Source organism: Mastigoproctus giganteus, chromosome 5 (genome assembly GCF_048544385.1).
Source record: "Mastigoproctus giganteus isolate SK-2022 chromosome 5, ASM4854438v1, whole genome shotgun sequence".
NCBI lineage: Eukaryota > Metazoa > Arthropoda > Arachnida > Uropygi > Thelyphonidae > Mastigoproctus > Mastigoproctus giganteus.
Window position 1 is genome coordinate 88,825,415 of NC_143579.1, and position 20,031 is coordinate 88,845,445.

Genomic DNA, 20,031 nt, shown 5'->3' on the forward strand with positions numbered 1-20,031 from the left:
GACAACGAAAAAAATCATTTTACATGTAATTTTAATACATATGATTTTCTAAAATATTTACTCTACACAATTATTTAAACTACATAAAAAACTACATTATGTAATAGTAATACAGACATATGTACATAAAGAAAATTATTGTTTCTAGAAAAAGTCCCTCGTTGACATTTGTTTAAAAAGCAATATGGCCTTAGTTGCTAATGCTCTTAAAAACCAAATAACAAACCAGCATTCTCCGCATATTGAAATTTGTTTTAATGTTTTCACTTGTGTTACTGTTATCAGCACTTCCCAATGGCCTTTTGAAGATTTGTTCCATGGTTCTTCAATGTTGACACATCTGTAGAATTCCAATCCTCTGCTAACAAGTAGTAACAGTCCTTTAAGTTGATTTCTTAAAGAAACCTATAAAAGATTCCTCCTCATTATTGTCATCTAATAAGAGCCATCGAATGAGTTGTTTTCAATAATGGCATTATAGTGTTTCCATTACTCAGACCCATTAGTTGAATTACAGATATAACATTTGGTGGAAGAAGTCTAACTGTAACCATTTTGTCAATCTGGTTTAAGCATTCTGTCAACAAATGTGAATGTATGTTATCGAGTAATAATAATAATATTATTCCTTCTTTCCCAATCCATTTTTTGATTTTCTTTCACTTCTGGAATAAGCCAGTTCTTTTATACCATTCTTTAAAAATTTTGCCATTCATCCATTCTTTTTTCAAGCGATCCCTCCACTGTTGACACATCTGTAGAAATCCAACCTTCTGCTAACAAATAGCAACAGTCCTTTAAGTTGTAAAGACAGTTTTTACAAGTTCCAGCTGTCAATTACAAGCTCCAAAAAAAGCATAAGTATTTTGCCATTTTCTTTACTTAATTATCCCATTATATTGTACTTTATAAGTAGCTTTATAGTTCTAGTTACACTTGTTATTTTTCTTTTTAATTTAGATAGAATTATTGTAGGTTACTGCTCAATAAAACTATTGTTTGTTCGGATCTTGCTGCCTTTGTTATAATATAGAGCGAGTGGTAGGCAATTAAAAATTTTAATTTTGATAAATAGGCTGCTCTAATGTAAAACTAGATAGCATAATACGTATCACTGCATTTAGGAATCTATTAGATAGTGTAGTATTGAAAATTAATTAATTAAATTTATTAATCTTATTAATTTTCATTGTTAATCAATAGTGTACAATATCATGACCCAGACTCAGCAACAAAGCAATGGGCACACAATGGCAGGATTGCTGTGACTTGTGGGAAAACTGAGGGGGGGGGGGGTCATTTCTCCAATGCATCACATCCTAAAAAAATGTGCAGCTTATGAAATGTTTGCAGAACTTTCTAGAAGAAGGTAGGTGCTTATGAAGATTCTGTAGGTGCTTATGAGGGTTTGAAGAGTCAGGTAGATGCCCTTGAAGGTATTAAAATGGAGGATCCATCAAGCTCTTAGCTGCCCAACTCAACGGCAGAGCTCACTCTTGTGCATCATGCAACACAGATGCAATCTCCAAGGCAGAATGTGCTGGTCCCACAGGAGTTAGTTATTGTTGGTGACTCTATTGTCAGGGAGATGGGTAATATACTGTGTAAAAAGAATAGGTGGAATAGAACCAGGGTACATCTGCCAGGGACAAAAGTTGATGATGATGTAGAGCAGACATCATATTTTAAGGGTGGCATTGTTGTACATGTTGGCACTTACTTACCAGGTCAGTGTTGAAAAAAAGTCGTGAGTTAGGGTTAAATTTGAAAGTGTCTGCAATTCTGCCGAGACACCATAGGACAGAATACATGAAGAGAGCCTTGCCAGTTAATTCGGCCCTGGAGAAATTGTGCACGGCTCATGGGGTAGAATTTTTCTCAGTGTGATCTGTGCTTGTTAACAGGAGAGACTGCTTCTACAGGGATGGGATATACTTAAATAGAAGGGATGCAAGAATATTTGCTGATTCTATCGAGGCAGTGTTAGGTCAGTCTGAAAACTGCTAGCTTGGGGAGGGTTCACTGACTAAAAGAACAGCAGTAGCTGTGGGCAGAGGTGAAAGTGATTCTTGCACTGTTTCTATTATAAAGGACGGGGTGCTGGGGTTTTCAGGAAATGGAAGGGGTCACAGAACAAATAAATACATGGGCTGTGTTAGTTTAACTAAGATTAAGAATAGGTGCATGTATATTTGCATGTACACCAATGCTAGGAGTATAGTAAATAAATTTGATGAACTTGAAGTGCTGATCAAGACATCTAAGGTAGATGTTGGGATATCAGAGATGTGATATCACACAGATATAAGCAGTGCAGAATTGGAATTTGGGATGTACAGGAAGGATAGGAAGGGAGGAGGGATTATTCTGTTAGTTAAGAAACACATAAAATCTAAGGATGTTACTCCAGTTGACATGGGTGGACAGTGCAATATTGAGTCAATGTGGTGTGATATAAGCACTGGGAAAGGGAAAATGAAAGTAGCTGTGTGTTATTCTGATTAATACAACAAAGAACTGTACAGAGAAATAGAGTGGGGCAGTAATTCAGATTGTCTAATAATGGGGAAATTTAACTTTCCATATGATAGGATATGATATATGCCAGATATGACAGGACTGAGTTTTAGAAGGATTGAAATCAACTAAGGTATCTGTGCCTCACTGGAGGCACAGATACCTTAGTTGATTTTTCCAGGTATTTTTCCTCCAGTGAGGAAAAATTACCTGGAGATCAAAAATTAAAGAATTTATACTGGATATTCAAGAAGTGAAGCTGTGAAGGGCAAGGTTTCTCAAACTGGAAATAGAATGCAATGTGCTGTCATCAGCCACACTGTGGATAGAATTTTGAGACAATGGAAGAAGATCATTAATATACAAGAGGAAAAGGGTAGGAGAAATAACTGAACCTTGGGAAACACTAGCATTAGTGGAGAAGTTAGAAGACAGAGCCATCCACCTTCCCTTGTGGTGAGCAGTCAGAGAAAGCTTATTTAGAAGTCCTTTATGCCAAACACAATTAAAAGCCTTTCAAACATCAAGGGCACCTGCTTGAATTTCACCAAACTTTTTCCATTGAATTTTTCCCCAGATAGGTAACCTAATTAGTATGTCACCAAGGCAACACCACAGACAGAATCCATACTGGTGATCATTGATCAGTAGGTAGTTTCTAGTTAGTTTAAGGGTTGGCTGTTAATATATTTTCCATTATTTTAGAAGGGGTAGAAGTAAGTGTAATGGAATGATTGGATGGGAGGGATCTGTCACTTTTTTAGGAACTGGCTGTATAAGAACAAATTTCCAAGCAGAACGGAAAATACTGGTGGAATAATAAAGTCTAAAAAGGTGACACAGAACATGAGTAAACTGAGGAGCACACGTTTTGAAAACAAGTGGAAAAATACACCCCCCCCCCCCCCGCCAGCAGTGGGATCTGCTGTCTCTGGGCTCCCCCAACACAGGGTTGGCCACTTTGGTGACCAATCTATGCAGTAACACTTAACCTGCATTATTTCCTCTTTCCCTTCTGTGGGGTGCTGCCCTGGTGCAGGGAACCTCCATCTTTCTGCCCCTCCCATCTTCTTCAGAGAGATGCCTCTTGTTTCCAAATCCCCCGCCCTTTTTTTTTTTACCTGCATTCTACTGCCCCTCATTTTATTCCCCCACACATTCATTTCTTGAAATTTTTTTTTTTTTTTTTTAAATGGATCACGTCAGGAAGCTCAGATGAACCGGGTGGCAGCTCAGCCAGAGAAAATGCTCTTTTACTTCGCTCACCTTCACTTGGTATAGGATGTGCAGTGGGTGGGGTGGAGGATGACCTTGGTTTTCAAAGTAGCCACAGGAATAACACCCCCCCCCCACACTTGGTGCCTCCGTAGCCAGGTGGGCAGGAACAGCAGCACATAGCACATGCTTCTTGATTAGACCGGGGTTCGAGCCCGTGAGCCACCAAATACGGAGGATGTGGAAAGGTCATGGAATGACCACCGCATATCCCCGGAGCAATATGGCCTTAGTTGCTAATGCTCCTAAAAACAACCCCCCCTTTCACTAACACACCCACACTACCATTTTCAGAGGCTATACCTTCAACACAAGAGAAAGGAACCCCCGGAGCTGCTGGACCCAATAAACAATACAGTTTAAGGAACCCATAGGCTTTTGCTGCACCAGCCAAAAATATAATAATTGAAAAATACATAGATAAATAATAAAAATTAAAAAGATAGAAAATACAAAAAAAATTGTGCTTCCCTCTTCACAGAGGTAACTATCCAGTTCACCTTTGAATTTATTCCAACTGTCAGCCTCAACTACCCGTGGAAGCAACTTGTTCCAGTAATCAATGATTCACTGGCTAAAATAAAACTTCCTACAATGTAATCTGAACCGTTTCCTTTGTAATATGAATTTCTGATCCCTATTTCTGGAATTCTTTATAACAGTGAAAATCCCACCTTAATTCATTTTACTATCCTCTCTAAGTGCCTGGTTGCCCAGCTCTGCAACCCACATAATTGAAGTCTTTTCTTATATGGTCTTTTTTCAAATCTCAATGTGTGAGTTGCCCATCTTTGGACCATTTTAAGAAGCTCAGTGTCTTTTTTCAGATGAGGTCTCCATACTTGGACACAGTATTCCAAAATGTGGTCTTACAGTTGCTTTATTCAGTGGGATTATAACCTTCCTATCTCTCTCTCACTCTGGATAGTGTTCAATAAATCATCAGTAGGACACCATGGGCTTACCTGGCCATGTGTTCACACTGCTCAGAAAATTTCATATCTGCCCATATTGTAAATCTCAGATCTCTTTTTTCCTCAACCCCCACCAAGCAAATAATTTATCTTTTCTGACAATTCTTGAAGCTTGTTCAAGTCATCCTGAAGGGAGTGTTGCTTGACACTAATCAGGAATGACTCTCCCAATCTTTGTCTTCAAATTTTGACATAACACCTTTTATCCCTTGGTAAATGTTGTTTATAAATATCAGAAACAAGTGGCCTAAGAACTGATCGTTGGAGGAATCTTACTTCTGACATTGCACATTTGAAATATCCATTAATCACAATTCTCTTCCTTCTGTCTCGCAGCAAACCTGCAGTCCATCTAGAATCTTTACAGTAATCCCATTTGAGCTTATACAGTAACCTCTGATGAGTTAAACCTTGCTAAACTAGTTCAGATTTGTTCCCTGTATCCAGCTCATGATTAACTGTATCATCAAAATAGCTTACCAAGTTAGTTGAAAATAATTTTCCCTTAACAAAACCATGTTATGTGTCTTTCAGAATGCCATTTCTATTTAAATATCCCTGGATTGGCCTCTGAATCACTGCCTCTAATATTTGTTCTGTCACTGAAGTTAGACATAAACAGTCACATATCATTTTGAAATCACTAATTTCTTATTGCCCATCCTCACTTGCATAACCTATCCTCAGCAAGAAGGATCTTTCATAGTAAAGACCGATGTGAAGTACCTATTCAGTTCATCAATAGTATCAGATGGGTTATCGAAGACCCAAGGGTCTGATCTGATGTTTTCTTTTGTGTATCCTCCAACATGGAAAACTCATTCTTTGCTCTCTTAGGTGTTTTCTCATACCCAACCTTGGACTCTCTATTGTTATATATCCTTATATGTGGTACTATTACTGATCAATTTGTAAATATTGTAGGCTTAAGTTCTTTATGTTAATCTCTTAACTTTCCCATGCTGTATCTTCTTAATGGCTTTCTAATTATTGCTTTAAAGGCATTCCATAACTCTAATGTACTTGCCCTCCCTCTGCAATCCACCTAATTTATAAATGCCATGTACAGCCTTAAACTGTCATAGTTTCATTTTCTGAAATTAAAACCCATGCATCTACCTTTAACTAATTGCAGCATCTTTCTTCTCCAACTAATGACCGTGTGATCATTTCTTGCCAATTGCTGCTGTACTTTAAGACCTGCGATGTCATCTTTGTGAGTAATGATGAGATCTAGAATAATTTTACCCCTAGTAGTTTTACTGTCATGCTGGTACGTATAATAACTGTCCAGTTTATTTTAAAAAATTTTCCCAATGGTGAGCTTCCATCCCAGTTATTCCAACCATGTAAAGGAAGATTGAAGTTCCCCATAATAAGATATTCACACTTAATTGCTTACCGAATTCTATCTGCATGTAGAGATACTCTTCACAATCTTCTTGTCTTTAGATTACTTCCACTCTCATTTATTCCTTTGCTTCTAATGAACTCACACTACACTGGTTCTCTGCGAAAACTCTTTTCACGCTCAGGCTGTTTTTGTTAAGAATCATGACCCCCCCCACCACCACCCCTCCTATCTTCCCCCTCCTTCCTTAATATGTTATACACACCAAATTGGAACTCATCATCCTCAATTTCTGGGTGACACTATGTTTCTGTTAGCCCTATTATGTCAGCATTAGTTGTCCTAACCAAGAGTTCGAATTCACTCACTTTATTCCCAACACTCCTGTCATTACTGTAGACACAGCAAAGACTGTAAGTATTCTTCTTAAGTTTACACCGAAATCCCTTTTATACAGACTTGTTTCCCTGGCTTTATTTTTCTGCTCATTTCCAAAATTGCCCATTTGAACCCTCCAGACAGCTTGCCAACATCATCTCTTGCAGCAACAAACAAGAATTATTGAGATGTGTGCAATCATTACTTTGACCAATATCATCAGATAAATATAATGTCTAAATAAAACTTCTCCCCTTAATTAGCATTTACCCTGAATTGTTAAAGTATCCCCAATAATCCTGGCAGAAATCTTTGCACCACCTTTGTTCAAATGAATACCATCCTACAAAATAAATTCCTTCTACCTGCAAGTGTGGGCCAAGGTCTTACCCCCCCCCCCCCAAGCCTTGCACAGTCCCTCAACCCTTGAGGCTAATTCACAAGGTTTTCAGCATATAATTCCTCTTATCATGTCTGTCTGGGCAGAATTGCAGACACACTCTGGCCTAACTCACAGCATTTTTTCATGTCCTATATTTAAACAAGAGATTCTTAACTTATGTTCGGTTAATATTGCTAGTTCCAAACCTGCCAAGCTGTTGGTAACATCATCGGTTGTTGCTCCTGATGAGCACAGTGTTCTGGTTCTTCTTCCTATTTTTCAAAAAATGTTACCATCTCCCTGACAATAGCCTCCAAATAAAACTAAATCTCCTTCAACCAGAGTGGTATGCACTTGACTATTCTTTTCTGAGACCTGAATCTGAGGTGCATCATTTGACAGGTCATGAGATTATTATTAGCCATATGGTGCAAGGAAGCCTGAGGCTTATGCTGCACCGGGCAAAAAAAAAAAAATCTGAATTACCCTGAGAGTGAAAGAAAGAGAGAGAGAAGTAGAAGGAAATCACCAAGAAATAGAAGAATGATGATATCCAGCTCAGAACCCTGGGTGTGCCAAGTCCATACTCACCAGATGTGAGCCAGTTGAGTCACTGACAAGCTCCCAGTGATGTACCATGTTTATCATTTGTTCTTATGCTGTTTTATAAGCCTAATCACTTGCTTAACAGTTTTATAAATTAAAAATGGAGACTAATACTTTCTTGTTTATATTTTGTTTTAATGGGTTTTTTTTTTTAATGTAGAAATAATTAAATTTTTGTTATTCGAAAATTGTTATTAATTTTTTTACAAAAAAATTAATAACAATAATTAATGCAATATGTTTATCTTTTAGTGGAAGATAAAAACATTGATGTACTCCAAACAGAATTCAGAAAACTTTTTTTTTTAAAATATGGATACCTGTCAGATGTAGTGCAAATATTTTTGTTATGATGGGGCCATGACCACTGTGTGCTTAAGTATAAACATCAAAAATTACACAGGTGAGGCGCTTTTTTATTTCAGATATATGCATGTATGCCATCTTTACCTGTTTTCTCAGACTTGCACAAGTTGTATCTATAATTTTTCACAAAGTGACTTTTAGAATATGCATTTGGTATACATCTTATAGCCTGTGCAGCTCAGGTATGAAGTTTAACTTTATTGAACTGTTTTATTTGCTACCAGTACAGTGGTTAGCAATAGGCCTGTTTTTTCTTTCTTTCTTTCTTTCTTTTTTTGTGGTAGTGCTACAAATACATCACCCCAAGATCACAGCCATCCCATATTTTTATTTTTTTAACCAAAGCTTACTAGGATTAATGTGTTATTGCAGGGGAGGAGTCTAACTCCTATCCTAGAATGAAATAGATCATTTCCATTTCTAACTAAATCATTCATCCATTGATAATTATGAGTTATGAATCTCTCATTACACTGATCTGCAATAGCGCGCGCGCACACACACACACACACAGTGCAAGTTGCCAACAGTACACAAAACCACTCACACTGAGGCAAGTTTTGAATATTTTGCATATTTTCTAAAAATAAAGTAGTTTTTGTGTGTGGATAATAACTAATTTAAAACAGCTCCTAAATTTTTTTTTTTTCCTTCCAGCAAAAGTTTGAGAGAACCTGAACAAAATGGACCTGACAGGGATGTTGAAAAAATTAAGTCTGAGAAACACAGAGATGATAAAAGTTCCACATATCCCCTAAGCAGTAGTCCTTCAAGGAGAGAGGAGAGAGAGAGACTGCAGCTGAAAGTAGATAGCTTGGAAAAGGCTCCAGTCAGTAAAGATGAGCGAAGAGAAAGAAGGGATGAGTATAGTTCTTATCAGAGCGATAAAAATGAAAGGAATAGCCAGCATCACCCATCTGAGAAAGAATCGGAGTACTACACTAGGGATTCGCTGGACACTGGATCTCACAGTCACCGCCGCAGTAATGAAATAACAGAAAGTGAGCGAGGTGAGTGAGTTACATCCCAAATTTTTATAATATTCCTCCCATATGCCTAAATAATCAATTGATCCAAAAAGCTCAGTTTTTTTTATTATAATAATAAAATGAAAATAGATTTATAAGGAATCACCTTGTTAGGCAGATCATGTTATTAAATTATTATTGTTGTTGTTCTGATGAAAGAAGAGCCTGCTAGGTAAAATCATATTCTTTGATTGGCTTATAAGTAAATTATATATTTTTAGGTTTAAAAAGAAAATAGGGCTGATTGATTTTTTTATTATTATTATTTTTTTTTATTTTAAATTCACTTTAGATAAAAACGAAAGGAAATTATTTCAAAATATCAGGTTTTATTATTTTTTATTTTATACTTTATTTTTTTGATTCCTTACAAATTAGCTGTATAAAATGTTTCTTCTATTAGCACAATCTTACTGCTGACCTGTATAGCAGTATTATAGGTGCAAATGTTTTACATAACTGTGAAACAACCATACATAAATTGAGCTGCATTTAAGCTAAGCTAAACGCACACTGGAACAAACAGTTAGTAATACAGGTGACCCCTGATTAATGCTGATAATTCGTTCCCAAAAACCACGGCCCTAAGTGAGCGCCTTATTCCCATAAGATAACATGTCTATTTGTGAGTTGCCGTCTGTGCCATGGGATATTTTCTAATAAATAATGGAACTGCTGCTAAAAGTATTATTTATTTTTTATCATTGTTCTTACAGTTAAACCTGCGAGTCCTAAATTATTATGCACACATCCACTTGTCATTGACCGGAATCGATTTGCTTCAAAACATCTAATTTAATTTTCAAACTCAAGTCTCTTTCTTGCCTTTGTAGTCTTAGCACCGTATCCAGACGTTGTTGCTTTTTCATTCTTATCTGCCATTATTAACTCTTCGAAAATATAACTATGTTGATTTAATTATGATACAATAAATAATTCGGTTTATTGTCCCTTTACGGATGATGTCTAATGCTGAGTGATGACTAGACTTCATATAATGCACATAATGCAAAGATTACAAGCCATACTGCATATTCCTTAACTTCATAATTTTTTTCAAATGTTGATCCAGAAACTACGTAAAAGTCACTTTACTGCAATTAAATTAATGTGGGAGAATTTCTTCAGTCAGTGGGGGGACCGTTTCATCAGATGAAACGTTTTTGTTAATTAATAATTTTTAATTCCATATGTACATATATAAATACTGTATCTAGGGAATTCGTATTTAGGTAAATAATGAATTTTACAGAGACAACATTTATGTGCTTTATTTCTTAGAATAAAGAAAATACAGTGCAAAAAAAAAATGTAATATTGGTCGTGTCCAATAGTTAGTACTTTTGAAGGGGCAGTTTTATAAATTTTATAGTAAAAAAATATATTACTATAATTGATTAGATGAAATTAATTTGAATGCTTTTGAATAGCAAAAATTATCATGAGATTAGGATTACCATTTTAAATAATAATTTGCTTGGTTACAATTCTTACAAAGTTGCCGCCTCCATAGCCAGGTTGGTAAGAGCAGCAATGCACACACTTCTTGATTAGACCGGTGTTCGAGCCCGTGACCACCAAATACGGAGGATGCTGGTAGGTCAGGGAATGACCACCGCATATCCCCGGAGCAATATGGCCTTAGTTGCTAATGCCCCAAAAAAAAAAAACCAAATAACAACGAATAACAATCTTACAAAGTCCCTCACAAATTTTCAACCAGTGCAGGTATCCTCTCTGCAAATTTATTAGATATGAATAATCTGAATTCATTTTTAACATGCCTTGATTTTTTGATTTTGTGAATCAGTGAAATTATTGTTCAATGTAAATAGTCTTAGAAATTAGTGGTGTTTATATTGCTATTTTAAAATTTAATATTACTAGTTTTGCTGTGTTTTGTATAATGTACAATATTTAATTATTCAAAATATATTGTATATGTAATTATATATTTTTATCAAAAGCATTATATAGAATTTTACCATATTTTGCATGAAACTACTTAAACATTTTTAAATACAAAGATTTAAGAAGCTGTTCAGGAAAGATTTTTAATAATTTGTTACTGCTGTTGGACCACAGATTTTACATATACGTTGAATGGAATAACAAGAAGGCAAAAAAAAGGAAAAAAGTGGTAGTCACAAATTTTCAACCAGTGCAGGTATCCTCTCTGCAAATTTATTAGATATGAATAATCTGAATTCATTTTTAACATGCCTTGATTTTTTGATTTTGTGAATCAGTGAAATTATTGTTCAATGTAAATAGTCTTAGAAATTAGTGATGTTTATATTGCTATTTTAAAATTTAATATTACTAGTTTTGCTGTGTTTTGTATAATGTACAATATTTAATTATTCAAAATACATTGTACATGTAATTATATATTTTTATCAAAAGCATTATATAGAATTTTACCCTATTTTGCATGAAACTACTTAAACATTTTTAAATACAAAGATTTAACAAGCTGTTCGGGAAAGATTTTTAATAATTTGTTACTGCTGTTGGACCACAGATTTTACATATACGTTGAATGGAATAACAAGAAGGCAAAAAAAAAGGAAAAAAGTGGTAGTCTTGTGCAGTCAATATTTTTTTCACTTTGCATATACAGTAAGCACCGGATATAGTGATCACTCGTTATTAGAATTGGCCGCTTTAAAAAATCAAATTTCAAAGAACCGATTCAAATCAGTAAAATGCACTACACTTTCATCGTCTTTTAGAATTACATCTTCTGTTATAAGAATCAATTTTGAATGCTTCTGTGATATTTTTCTAAAATAAATTTCTGGAAGTCCCATTTCTAGAGGTCACAACCATAAAACAATTAAAGCAATTTGCAGTTTTCGGTTTATTGTCCCTTTTTGTTTGTGCAATATTATAAAAGAGTAGTTACTACAGCTTTAACATAAAAAGAAATTGCTCAGCCATGACTGATAATTTTTCTAAGGAGGAGGAAAATGAAGATGAACCCAAACGAATTCCAGTTACAAAGTGGCAGACTCGTAGAGCTATAGTCATCCTGAGGAGAGCATTGGAAGAAACCGGTGCAAGTGATGTGATCGTGAATATAGACTGTTATTAAATATTGAAAAAATTATAGACTTTGTAGGGATAATTTAAAGCAATCTAATATACGTAACTATTTAAAATTGTAATCATATTACAAAGAGTTGTTTAATTAATATGTATATTAATTAAGCTGGGTACACAAGTATAAATTTATTTTTATTTTGCTAACCTGTGGATAATATTCTTCCTATTTTCAAGCATCATTTAATTCGTAATAAAGTGTAATGTTGTGCTTTATATCTTTATTATAGCCTGTGGATAATATTAATCGATTTTCGCGTATTAGAATCGGCGTTTATTAGACTCAAAATATAATTTGCAAACATGATCACTATAACTGACACTTACTGTGTATACACTATTAGTCTTTTGATCTTGCAGATTAACTTTACTAAGTTATAAATTGATTTTATGATATAGCTTTGTTATAAGAATGCTACTATAAATAGTAAACAACTGTTTTAGTTTAGTGCCTTTGAATTTACTGAAATGTGTTAATTAATGATTAATACTCTAAATGTAGCTTGAATGCAGTTATATGGTTTGGGGATTCAGGAGTACATTTTCTCTAAATTTTATGTCTAAGCTTATGGAAATATTTCTTTATGTGACAATCATTTGTTTGTATATTTCAGACCATAAACGTCGTCGTTTGGATGGGATATCTGCAAATTCAAAGGTTAGTATCTGAGTCTTGATGCTCCTCGTGGTCTACATATCTGGTGTGAAGAGCTTCTAAGAGTTATATCTGTTCCTTGAAGCTGACAAGGCAGTGCCAAAGGTGGGGAAGCAAGGAAAGTTCTGCTTGAAAGAGTGAATATAATGGCATTAATCCATTAATCCCATAGTTTCTACAAGATGGCTCCAGCTTATGTGATAAGCAGATGTTCTAGTTTCAAAGATATTAATACCAGTAATACAAAGTACGTGGAAAGTATCGTATATCCCATTGCATTATATGTCAAAAAGAGCTCTAATTTCTATAAAAGGTACAAGAAGATTTAATATGAGGCTATATTATCCAAGATGCCTTCAAAGTCGGAATTTTCCAAGAGGAAATGAAATTCAAAATATAGAGAGAGATAGAAAGTCTTCATATTGTATTGTTAATGTTTCATTATTTTTTCTTCAACTAAAAATATGAATATGTTGAAGTGAAAGGCTTTAAATTCAAGAGGATCATTAAAAAAAAATTGCTTTATTACTTAATGAAGAGAGAAAATTGAAGATAAAAAAAGAAATAGAAGTAAAAAAAAAATAGTGGAAAGGCATGCAGGCCCAAATTTACAATTTTTCCTAACAGCAGGTGCCTTGATTATTATTTATTTGTTTTATTATTATTTTTTTTATCTTTGCAATTTTCTGCTGTCTCTTATTTTCTTCTTTCTTTTTTTTTTTTTACATTTTTTTAATGGCTTAAAGTTTTTACAGAATATAAAAAAGTACATCTTGCCAAGAATCCTTCTGTTTATTGACTGTGTATAAACATTATTAGTTTTATATCCTTGAAATGTATGAAGAGAGCTATAGCCTAAAGCAGATCAATACAATTTGAAGAAATTGGACTTTTTCTTCCTTTTGCAAAAGAAGTTTTACCCTTTTAATTTGTTAAAAGTCCTAATATAACTAAAGAAATTTTTCTTGCGCTTTGCCCAGTATCAGTGATGTTTTAATATCCTAATTATCTGAAAATTAGAGTTGTGTTTCAAGAAAGCTCCACATATATTTAAATACATGTGCATGTATATATATATGTATATATATATTTTTTGCACCTGCATTTCAAGCAGTACCTGAAAAGAGAAGCGAGTACAGTGTGCCTTCTTTCCTGAATCACCACAATTTTTGATTTATAAAATTTATTTGTCCGAGTCTTACATACAAAGCTCTTTGTTTGAGAAATGCCATTTAATTTTTACAAGCTGGAAAAGAGTATTTCTTGTATGCAATGATTTATGAAAATCTCAGCCATTCACAAATAGAGGTGCAGCATCATGCTATTTGGAGGACAATTTTTACGTAGGATGATATACTAGTCCAAGATTGTCTCAGGCATTGGAGTGCGCCTTTCCTTCGTGTGTGTGATTACAATAGATATGTGCCTTCGGAATATTACAGAATTATCGATATGTGTTTATTTAGCACTGGACAAGATGAATACCTTTATGGATAAAAGCCAAATTCCAGATCCTGTTTTACTGCTCACTTCTTTGAAGTAATTCTTCAGCAGCCAGCAATTTGTTGTGTTCATCAGTATCACCTGTTGTCAGCTTCAAGATTCATCATACCATGTAATCTGAGAGTAAAACACCATATTCCAGGAGCAGAGTTTCTCTTCTGCTGGTGAGATGGTGGAAGGAACGTCGCAAGCTAGAGTACCTGTTCATCTTTGGTTGTGAGTCTAATAATTTCTTGATTCAGCAGTTCCCTGTTTGCTCCCTTTTATTATAATATTCTTATATTTTCTTATTTATGTATTTTTATATAATTTATTACATTTTGAATAGTTTTTTTGCTCATATGAATGATATGTTTCATATAAACCAATTTATTTTTAGTCAGAATATTTCCAAGCCTTTAATCAATAGAACCAAACTGATTTTTTTTCTAGGGCTAAAACCCTTAATCCTATGATTAAAAAAGCATTTTCATATTTTACTTGAAATTTCAGTAATGTAGAGCAGTACTGCTTTGGTATTTGTGTGTATTGATGTAAACAGTTTTATTTATGAATCAACTTAAAATTTCTATATCTAATATGACATTTTAAAAATTTTAATGTGCACATGTTGCAGGTTTTTTTTTATATATATATTTTATTAGTTTCTGTTTTGCTGCAACTACTAGCAAGTTACTTTTTTTTTTTCTTTTAATGATACGTTATGTACCATTCAAGAAAAAAAAAAAAAAGTAAATTTGAAAGAATTATGTCATGAATGCCTTTTCAAGGTAAGCAACTTAAAGAAAGCCTTCAGGCATATCTCCAGAATAACGTATATATACACATTGAAATGAACATCTTACTCAGATGAATATAAGGTGGATGGGAAGCAAGAAGTGTGTTAAGAACAGGACTACAAAAACTACTCATGTCAGCAAGTAATTAAGTCAACAACAGGAGAAGTGCACTGTAGCAAACAATCATCAGATTAATAGGTTCTAAGTAGCATGAATGCGCCTCAAAAGGGAAAAATGGAAAAAATTAAAAAAAAAAAAAAAAAAACTTGTTTGTTGACACTGATCCAGGCCAGTAGCATTATTATTACGAAATAAGTACAAGTGACACATTAAATAGGTAGAGGTTGAGTAAACGGGTTGCATTATGGAAGACACTCTCATGTTCAACTTTATATGAGCAGAGAACTCAATTCTAAATTCAGAGACCTAAAGAATAGCAGATTATACATAGCAGCTTATTCAGACATAGATTCAGAGTAGCTAACTCAAAAATAATAGGTGAGTAAGAGAAGAATCAGGTAATTTCGAATCAACAAAACCAAATATGCACTTGTGGGCTAAAACATTATGACCATCCCCATCTCCATTAGTGAACGCATCCCACAGCATCTAGGAGTGACATCACTGATTGGTGTACGTGATATAATAGGCAACCTGTTCATGTGCCAATGTTGACTGACCATCATTGATACCTCCACCTGCAGTGGGGATGGGAGCACTGTTTCTAGATACTGATATAATAGGCAACCTGTTCATGTGCCAATGTTGACTGACCATCATTGATACCTCCACCTGCAGTGGGGATGGAAGCACTGTTTCTAGATACTAGCAACTGGAGAAGACTTACTTGGTCCAGTGAATTAAGGTTCGAGCTCCAGCATGCCATTGGATCGTGATATATTTGTTGGTGAGCGGGTGAACTGTAACTAGACTGCATGATTGAACAAAGCACCCTGGCGGTGGCAGAACCACGATTTGGGGGATGTTTTCATTGACATCACCTGATCCACCCTCCTCCCCCATTGAACACACCCTCACTCCCAGATCCTACCTTGGAATTGTTTCAGACCAGGTTTTGCCCTTCCTGGTGACCATGTATCCAGAAGGCACTGGACTCTTTTAACACGATGATGCCCTACCTCATGGCTTGCACTGGGCAGAAATGGTTCTAAGATCATGTCGCTGCATTTTGTGTGCTTCCCCGGCCATCAATGGGACTGATGTCTCAACATCAATCCCATCAAACATTTGTGTAATGTAGTGGAATTCACCATTTGCCAGTGCCTCACTCGACTGCCAAACTCTAGAATGCCTAGCTGGTCTGGGATACCCAAGGACACTTTTGCGATCTCATGGAGTCGATGATACAGCAGGTGCAAGCAGTTGTGGTGAATAGCAGCTAAACATGCTTTTATGTAAGTGGTCATAATGTTTTGGCTCATGGGTGTAATTGTATGGCTCCTGCATAGCTCACATAATTGATAGTACACACAGATTTTGTGGAACATAATTTATCATTAAAATAATATTGTTTTGTTTTATTTCTCTGAGTTTAATTTATCATTAAACTCAGAGAAATAAGACAAAACAGTATTATGGACATGTGATTTGATTTATGCTTAAACTTGTATGTATGAAAAATAAAGATGTAATAAAATATAAATTTTTTAACTTTTTAAACTTTTAAAAAATTTTCAATTTTTTTTAGCCCCCTAAAATATAGAAACAATATATGTTACAATATAATCATATAGGTCTTTATCGATGACTAAAAAATCATCTAAACAAAATATATATGTCCTATGCTGAGTAGCTAACATTAACAAACAGTTTTAGAATTGAGAAGTAAACTACGAAAATTTGGAACAAAGTAATATTTTGCAATCTAGTCCTTTTTTAGTCATTTTCAGTGACTGTAAAATTGCCTAAAGACATGTGTGTGTCCTGTGCTTTGGACATCTGGATCTTTCCACATCTGCTCAACAGATGTGGAACCACATTACAACTATTTAGTTATATGACTTTAGAAAATATGTAAGCCTTTATGTATGAAAATATGTAAGCCTTTTGCCACTAACAAAAACTTATCGAACTAGTTGACCCTTTTCAAATTTTCTTAGTTTATTTTTCAATTAAAAATTTTTTTTTTGTTCATATATGCTCCTCAGAGCAGTTTTCCAGCATGTTTTTAAAACTCTTACCAAATATTAAATTATATTTTTATTTTCATATGGAGAAGTGTTGAAAATTTCTGTTCTGTAAACCTGCTTGCCTTGCTACAGTGATACATTAAACATAGAAATTTCACTTTTGGAACATTCTATAGTCATCAGATAGGTGGATATGTCATGTAAACTCAAGCCAAGTAGCAACAACAAGTTTATAATAATGCCTTTAAATACATTTGCATGATAGTTCAAGCTGAGCAGTATAAATATTGGATACAATAAGATCCATAAATGAAACTTAACTCTCTTACATAGTTAAAATTTTTTTTTTTTTTTTTTCATCATTTTCATATGTATCTCTGAAACATCTGATCGTGTTGATGATTTAATAGGTATACTCTGTATTTATTACTATTTCAATGAGAAGAACTATGATTTTCCTTATATGCTTACTACCATAATTTGTAAAAGAAGTCAGAAGTTGTCTTCTTCCTTATTCCACTACACGTATTCTTGTGATATTAAAGTAGTCTTTCATTTTACGTATCTTTTCTTTCTTAATTGTGAAGCGTTTAACTTAAACATATAATAGCGTAGCTTAATTTAATTTATTATGATACTCACCTTTTTATAATCTGCACTGATGTTGGAATAAATTGGATGATAATTTTAAATTTAAGTTAGCATGAATAAGTTAGGATTTAAAAACAGAATTAAAATGTGCGCAAGGAAGTAGAAGCGCACGTCTTCGTCCTTGGTTGTCAATGTTAAAATTTGAAACGATTTTAGTTATTCGGTTGGAAACAGAAGGCCAATAGCCATAACAAGTGGCTTTCGTTTTACACGTCTTCAGTTGGCAATGGTAGAATCATGTATTTAAGAAGACTAGGTTCCCGTGATGTTCCTGGATACATGTGGGAATCACAGGTGCAATTTCTGTTTTTAAATCCTAACTTATTCATGCTAACTTAAATTTAAAATTATCATCCAATTTATTCCAACATCAGTGCAGATTATAAAAAGGTGAGTATCATAATAAATTAAATTAAGCTACGCTATTATATTGTGTCAGTTATAAATGGTACTTTAAGAGATCTACAATTTTCGAATTGCGTTTAACTTATTATTTTCATATTTTTCTATAATCGCTTTGATTTCTTCAATATCAGGATTTTTTAGTGCTGCTTCATACTCAAGATCTTTTCGTTTCTTCTCAGCCTTTCTGATATGATTTTTCTCTTACTGCCATTATTAACAACATTGCTAAAGAAGAAACTTTTGAAAAAATTGAATCCTTTCCTTGCGACGTGTAGATTCTAAAAATTAAAAGCATTATAAATATTCTTTTATATATTGAAAAATTTAAAGACTGTAAAAAATTTAGAGTTCGTAAAAGCGTGTTCGAGACAGACCTGTCAATCACTTTGTTGTTATATGATGTAATTGCAGTTAGCTCCGCCTTGCAGAAAGCAAAAAGTGTGCATGTGAAAAAGCAAAATATTCTTTTATATATAGACTATATAACTTCTGTATTCTGTATTTCTGGTCTGACATACTGTTTATTGAACATTTTATTTTATACTTTTAATAACGCAGTATTTGCATTAAACTTAAGTATAATGTGTGTGGGGAGGTTGTGGGCTGTAATCAGATATGGCAAGAATAGCAACCCCTTTTTACTGCTGCCTCGCTACTCTTGCCATAAATCTTTTGCAGTTAGCCATGTGACATAGTTGATTAGCTGTAATTGACTTCCATTACTCTTGACAGCTGGATATCTCCCATTATAGCTGCACCTTCATAAAACATATGATACTTGGTATTAGTATTGACCAAAGTTCAAAGAAGCCAAACACTTTTGCCAAATCAGCCAAAAAAAAAAAAAAAAAGAGAACAATAAAATAAAATAAAACAAAAAAACAGCTTGACATCATCTTTATGTACATACTTTCAACTGACCTTTGAATCATTTCTGTATCACTTCCGACAGAATGCAGTAGTTACGCCTTGGCGCCTCCGTAGCCAGGTGGGAAGGAGCAGCAGTGCACAGCACATGCTTCTTGATTAGACCGGGGTTCGAGCCCGTCACCACCAAATACGGGGGGTGCGGGAAGGTCAGGGAATGACCACCGCATATCCCGGAGCAATATGGCCTTAGTTGCTAATGCTCCTAAAATCCAAATAACAACAACAGTAGTTACGCCACCGAATTATATGCCATAAAGCTTGCTCTGGAAAACATTTTCCATCTCTCAATCAAAAATAGCATAATCTACATAGACTCGCAAAGTGCCCTATTAGCAATGCAAAAGATTTCTCCACCTACTCATCCATTACTACAGCTCATCAGATCAGAGTTCATTCGTCTCAGAGATAATCAGCAAAAGATTGTCTTCTTCTGGATCCCAGGCCATACTGGAATACCAGGAAATGAAATTGCAGATGATTCTGGCAAGCATCCATCCAGCCCATCCCCAATAAATTTTCTGGTCCCATTCAGTGATTACAAAATGCATATACGAAATATATGTAAGGAACGATGGACACTTCAGTGGCAAACGCATATTCATAACAAACCCTTGAAATTAAACCTGTACCGCAATTATGGGCCTCCAATTTCTGCACAAACAGTCAAGAAGAGGTAGTCATGGCTGGAGCCCACACTCATTGACCCATCTATTCCTGTTATCAGGTAATGACCCTCCACAGTGTTCACATTGCTACAGGCTACTCACAATAAAACACATACTCCTGGAATGCACCTTTTATAACAATTCCCATCTAATTTCATTCACTTCTCTCTTTCAAACTTACAGGAATTGTCACTTAGCCATATCATAGGCAAAAATTCAAACCTTACAGAATTTTTCTTCTTTCTGAAACGAATATAACACCGTTTTTAACTGCTTCCATAGAAGCCAATAAAATTAGTATTAACTACTAT

General features: G+C 34.5%; 1 protein-coding gene across 4 annotated transcripts in view; it reads left to right on the forward strand.

Moving 5' to 3' along the window:
* The window catches only part of tho2 (THO complex subunit 2-like protein), a 1,047,711-nt gene that overhangs the window by 681,431 nt on the left and 346,249 nt on the right, over window positions 1–20,031 (forward strand). For all 4 annotated transcript variants that reach the window (XM_090374101.1, XM_090374103.1, XM_090374104.1 and 1 more), the window contains 2 exons: window positions 8,507–8,859; window positions 12,597–12,640. In XM_090374101.1, the coding sequence (XP_090230227.1) occupies window positions 8,507–8,859; window positions 12,597–12,640 (397 nt within the window). The remainder of the gene's footprint in view (window positions 1–8,506; window positions 8,860–12,596; window positions 12,641–20,031) is intronic.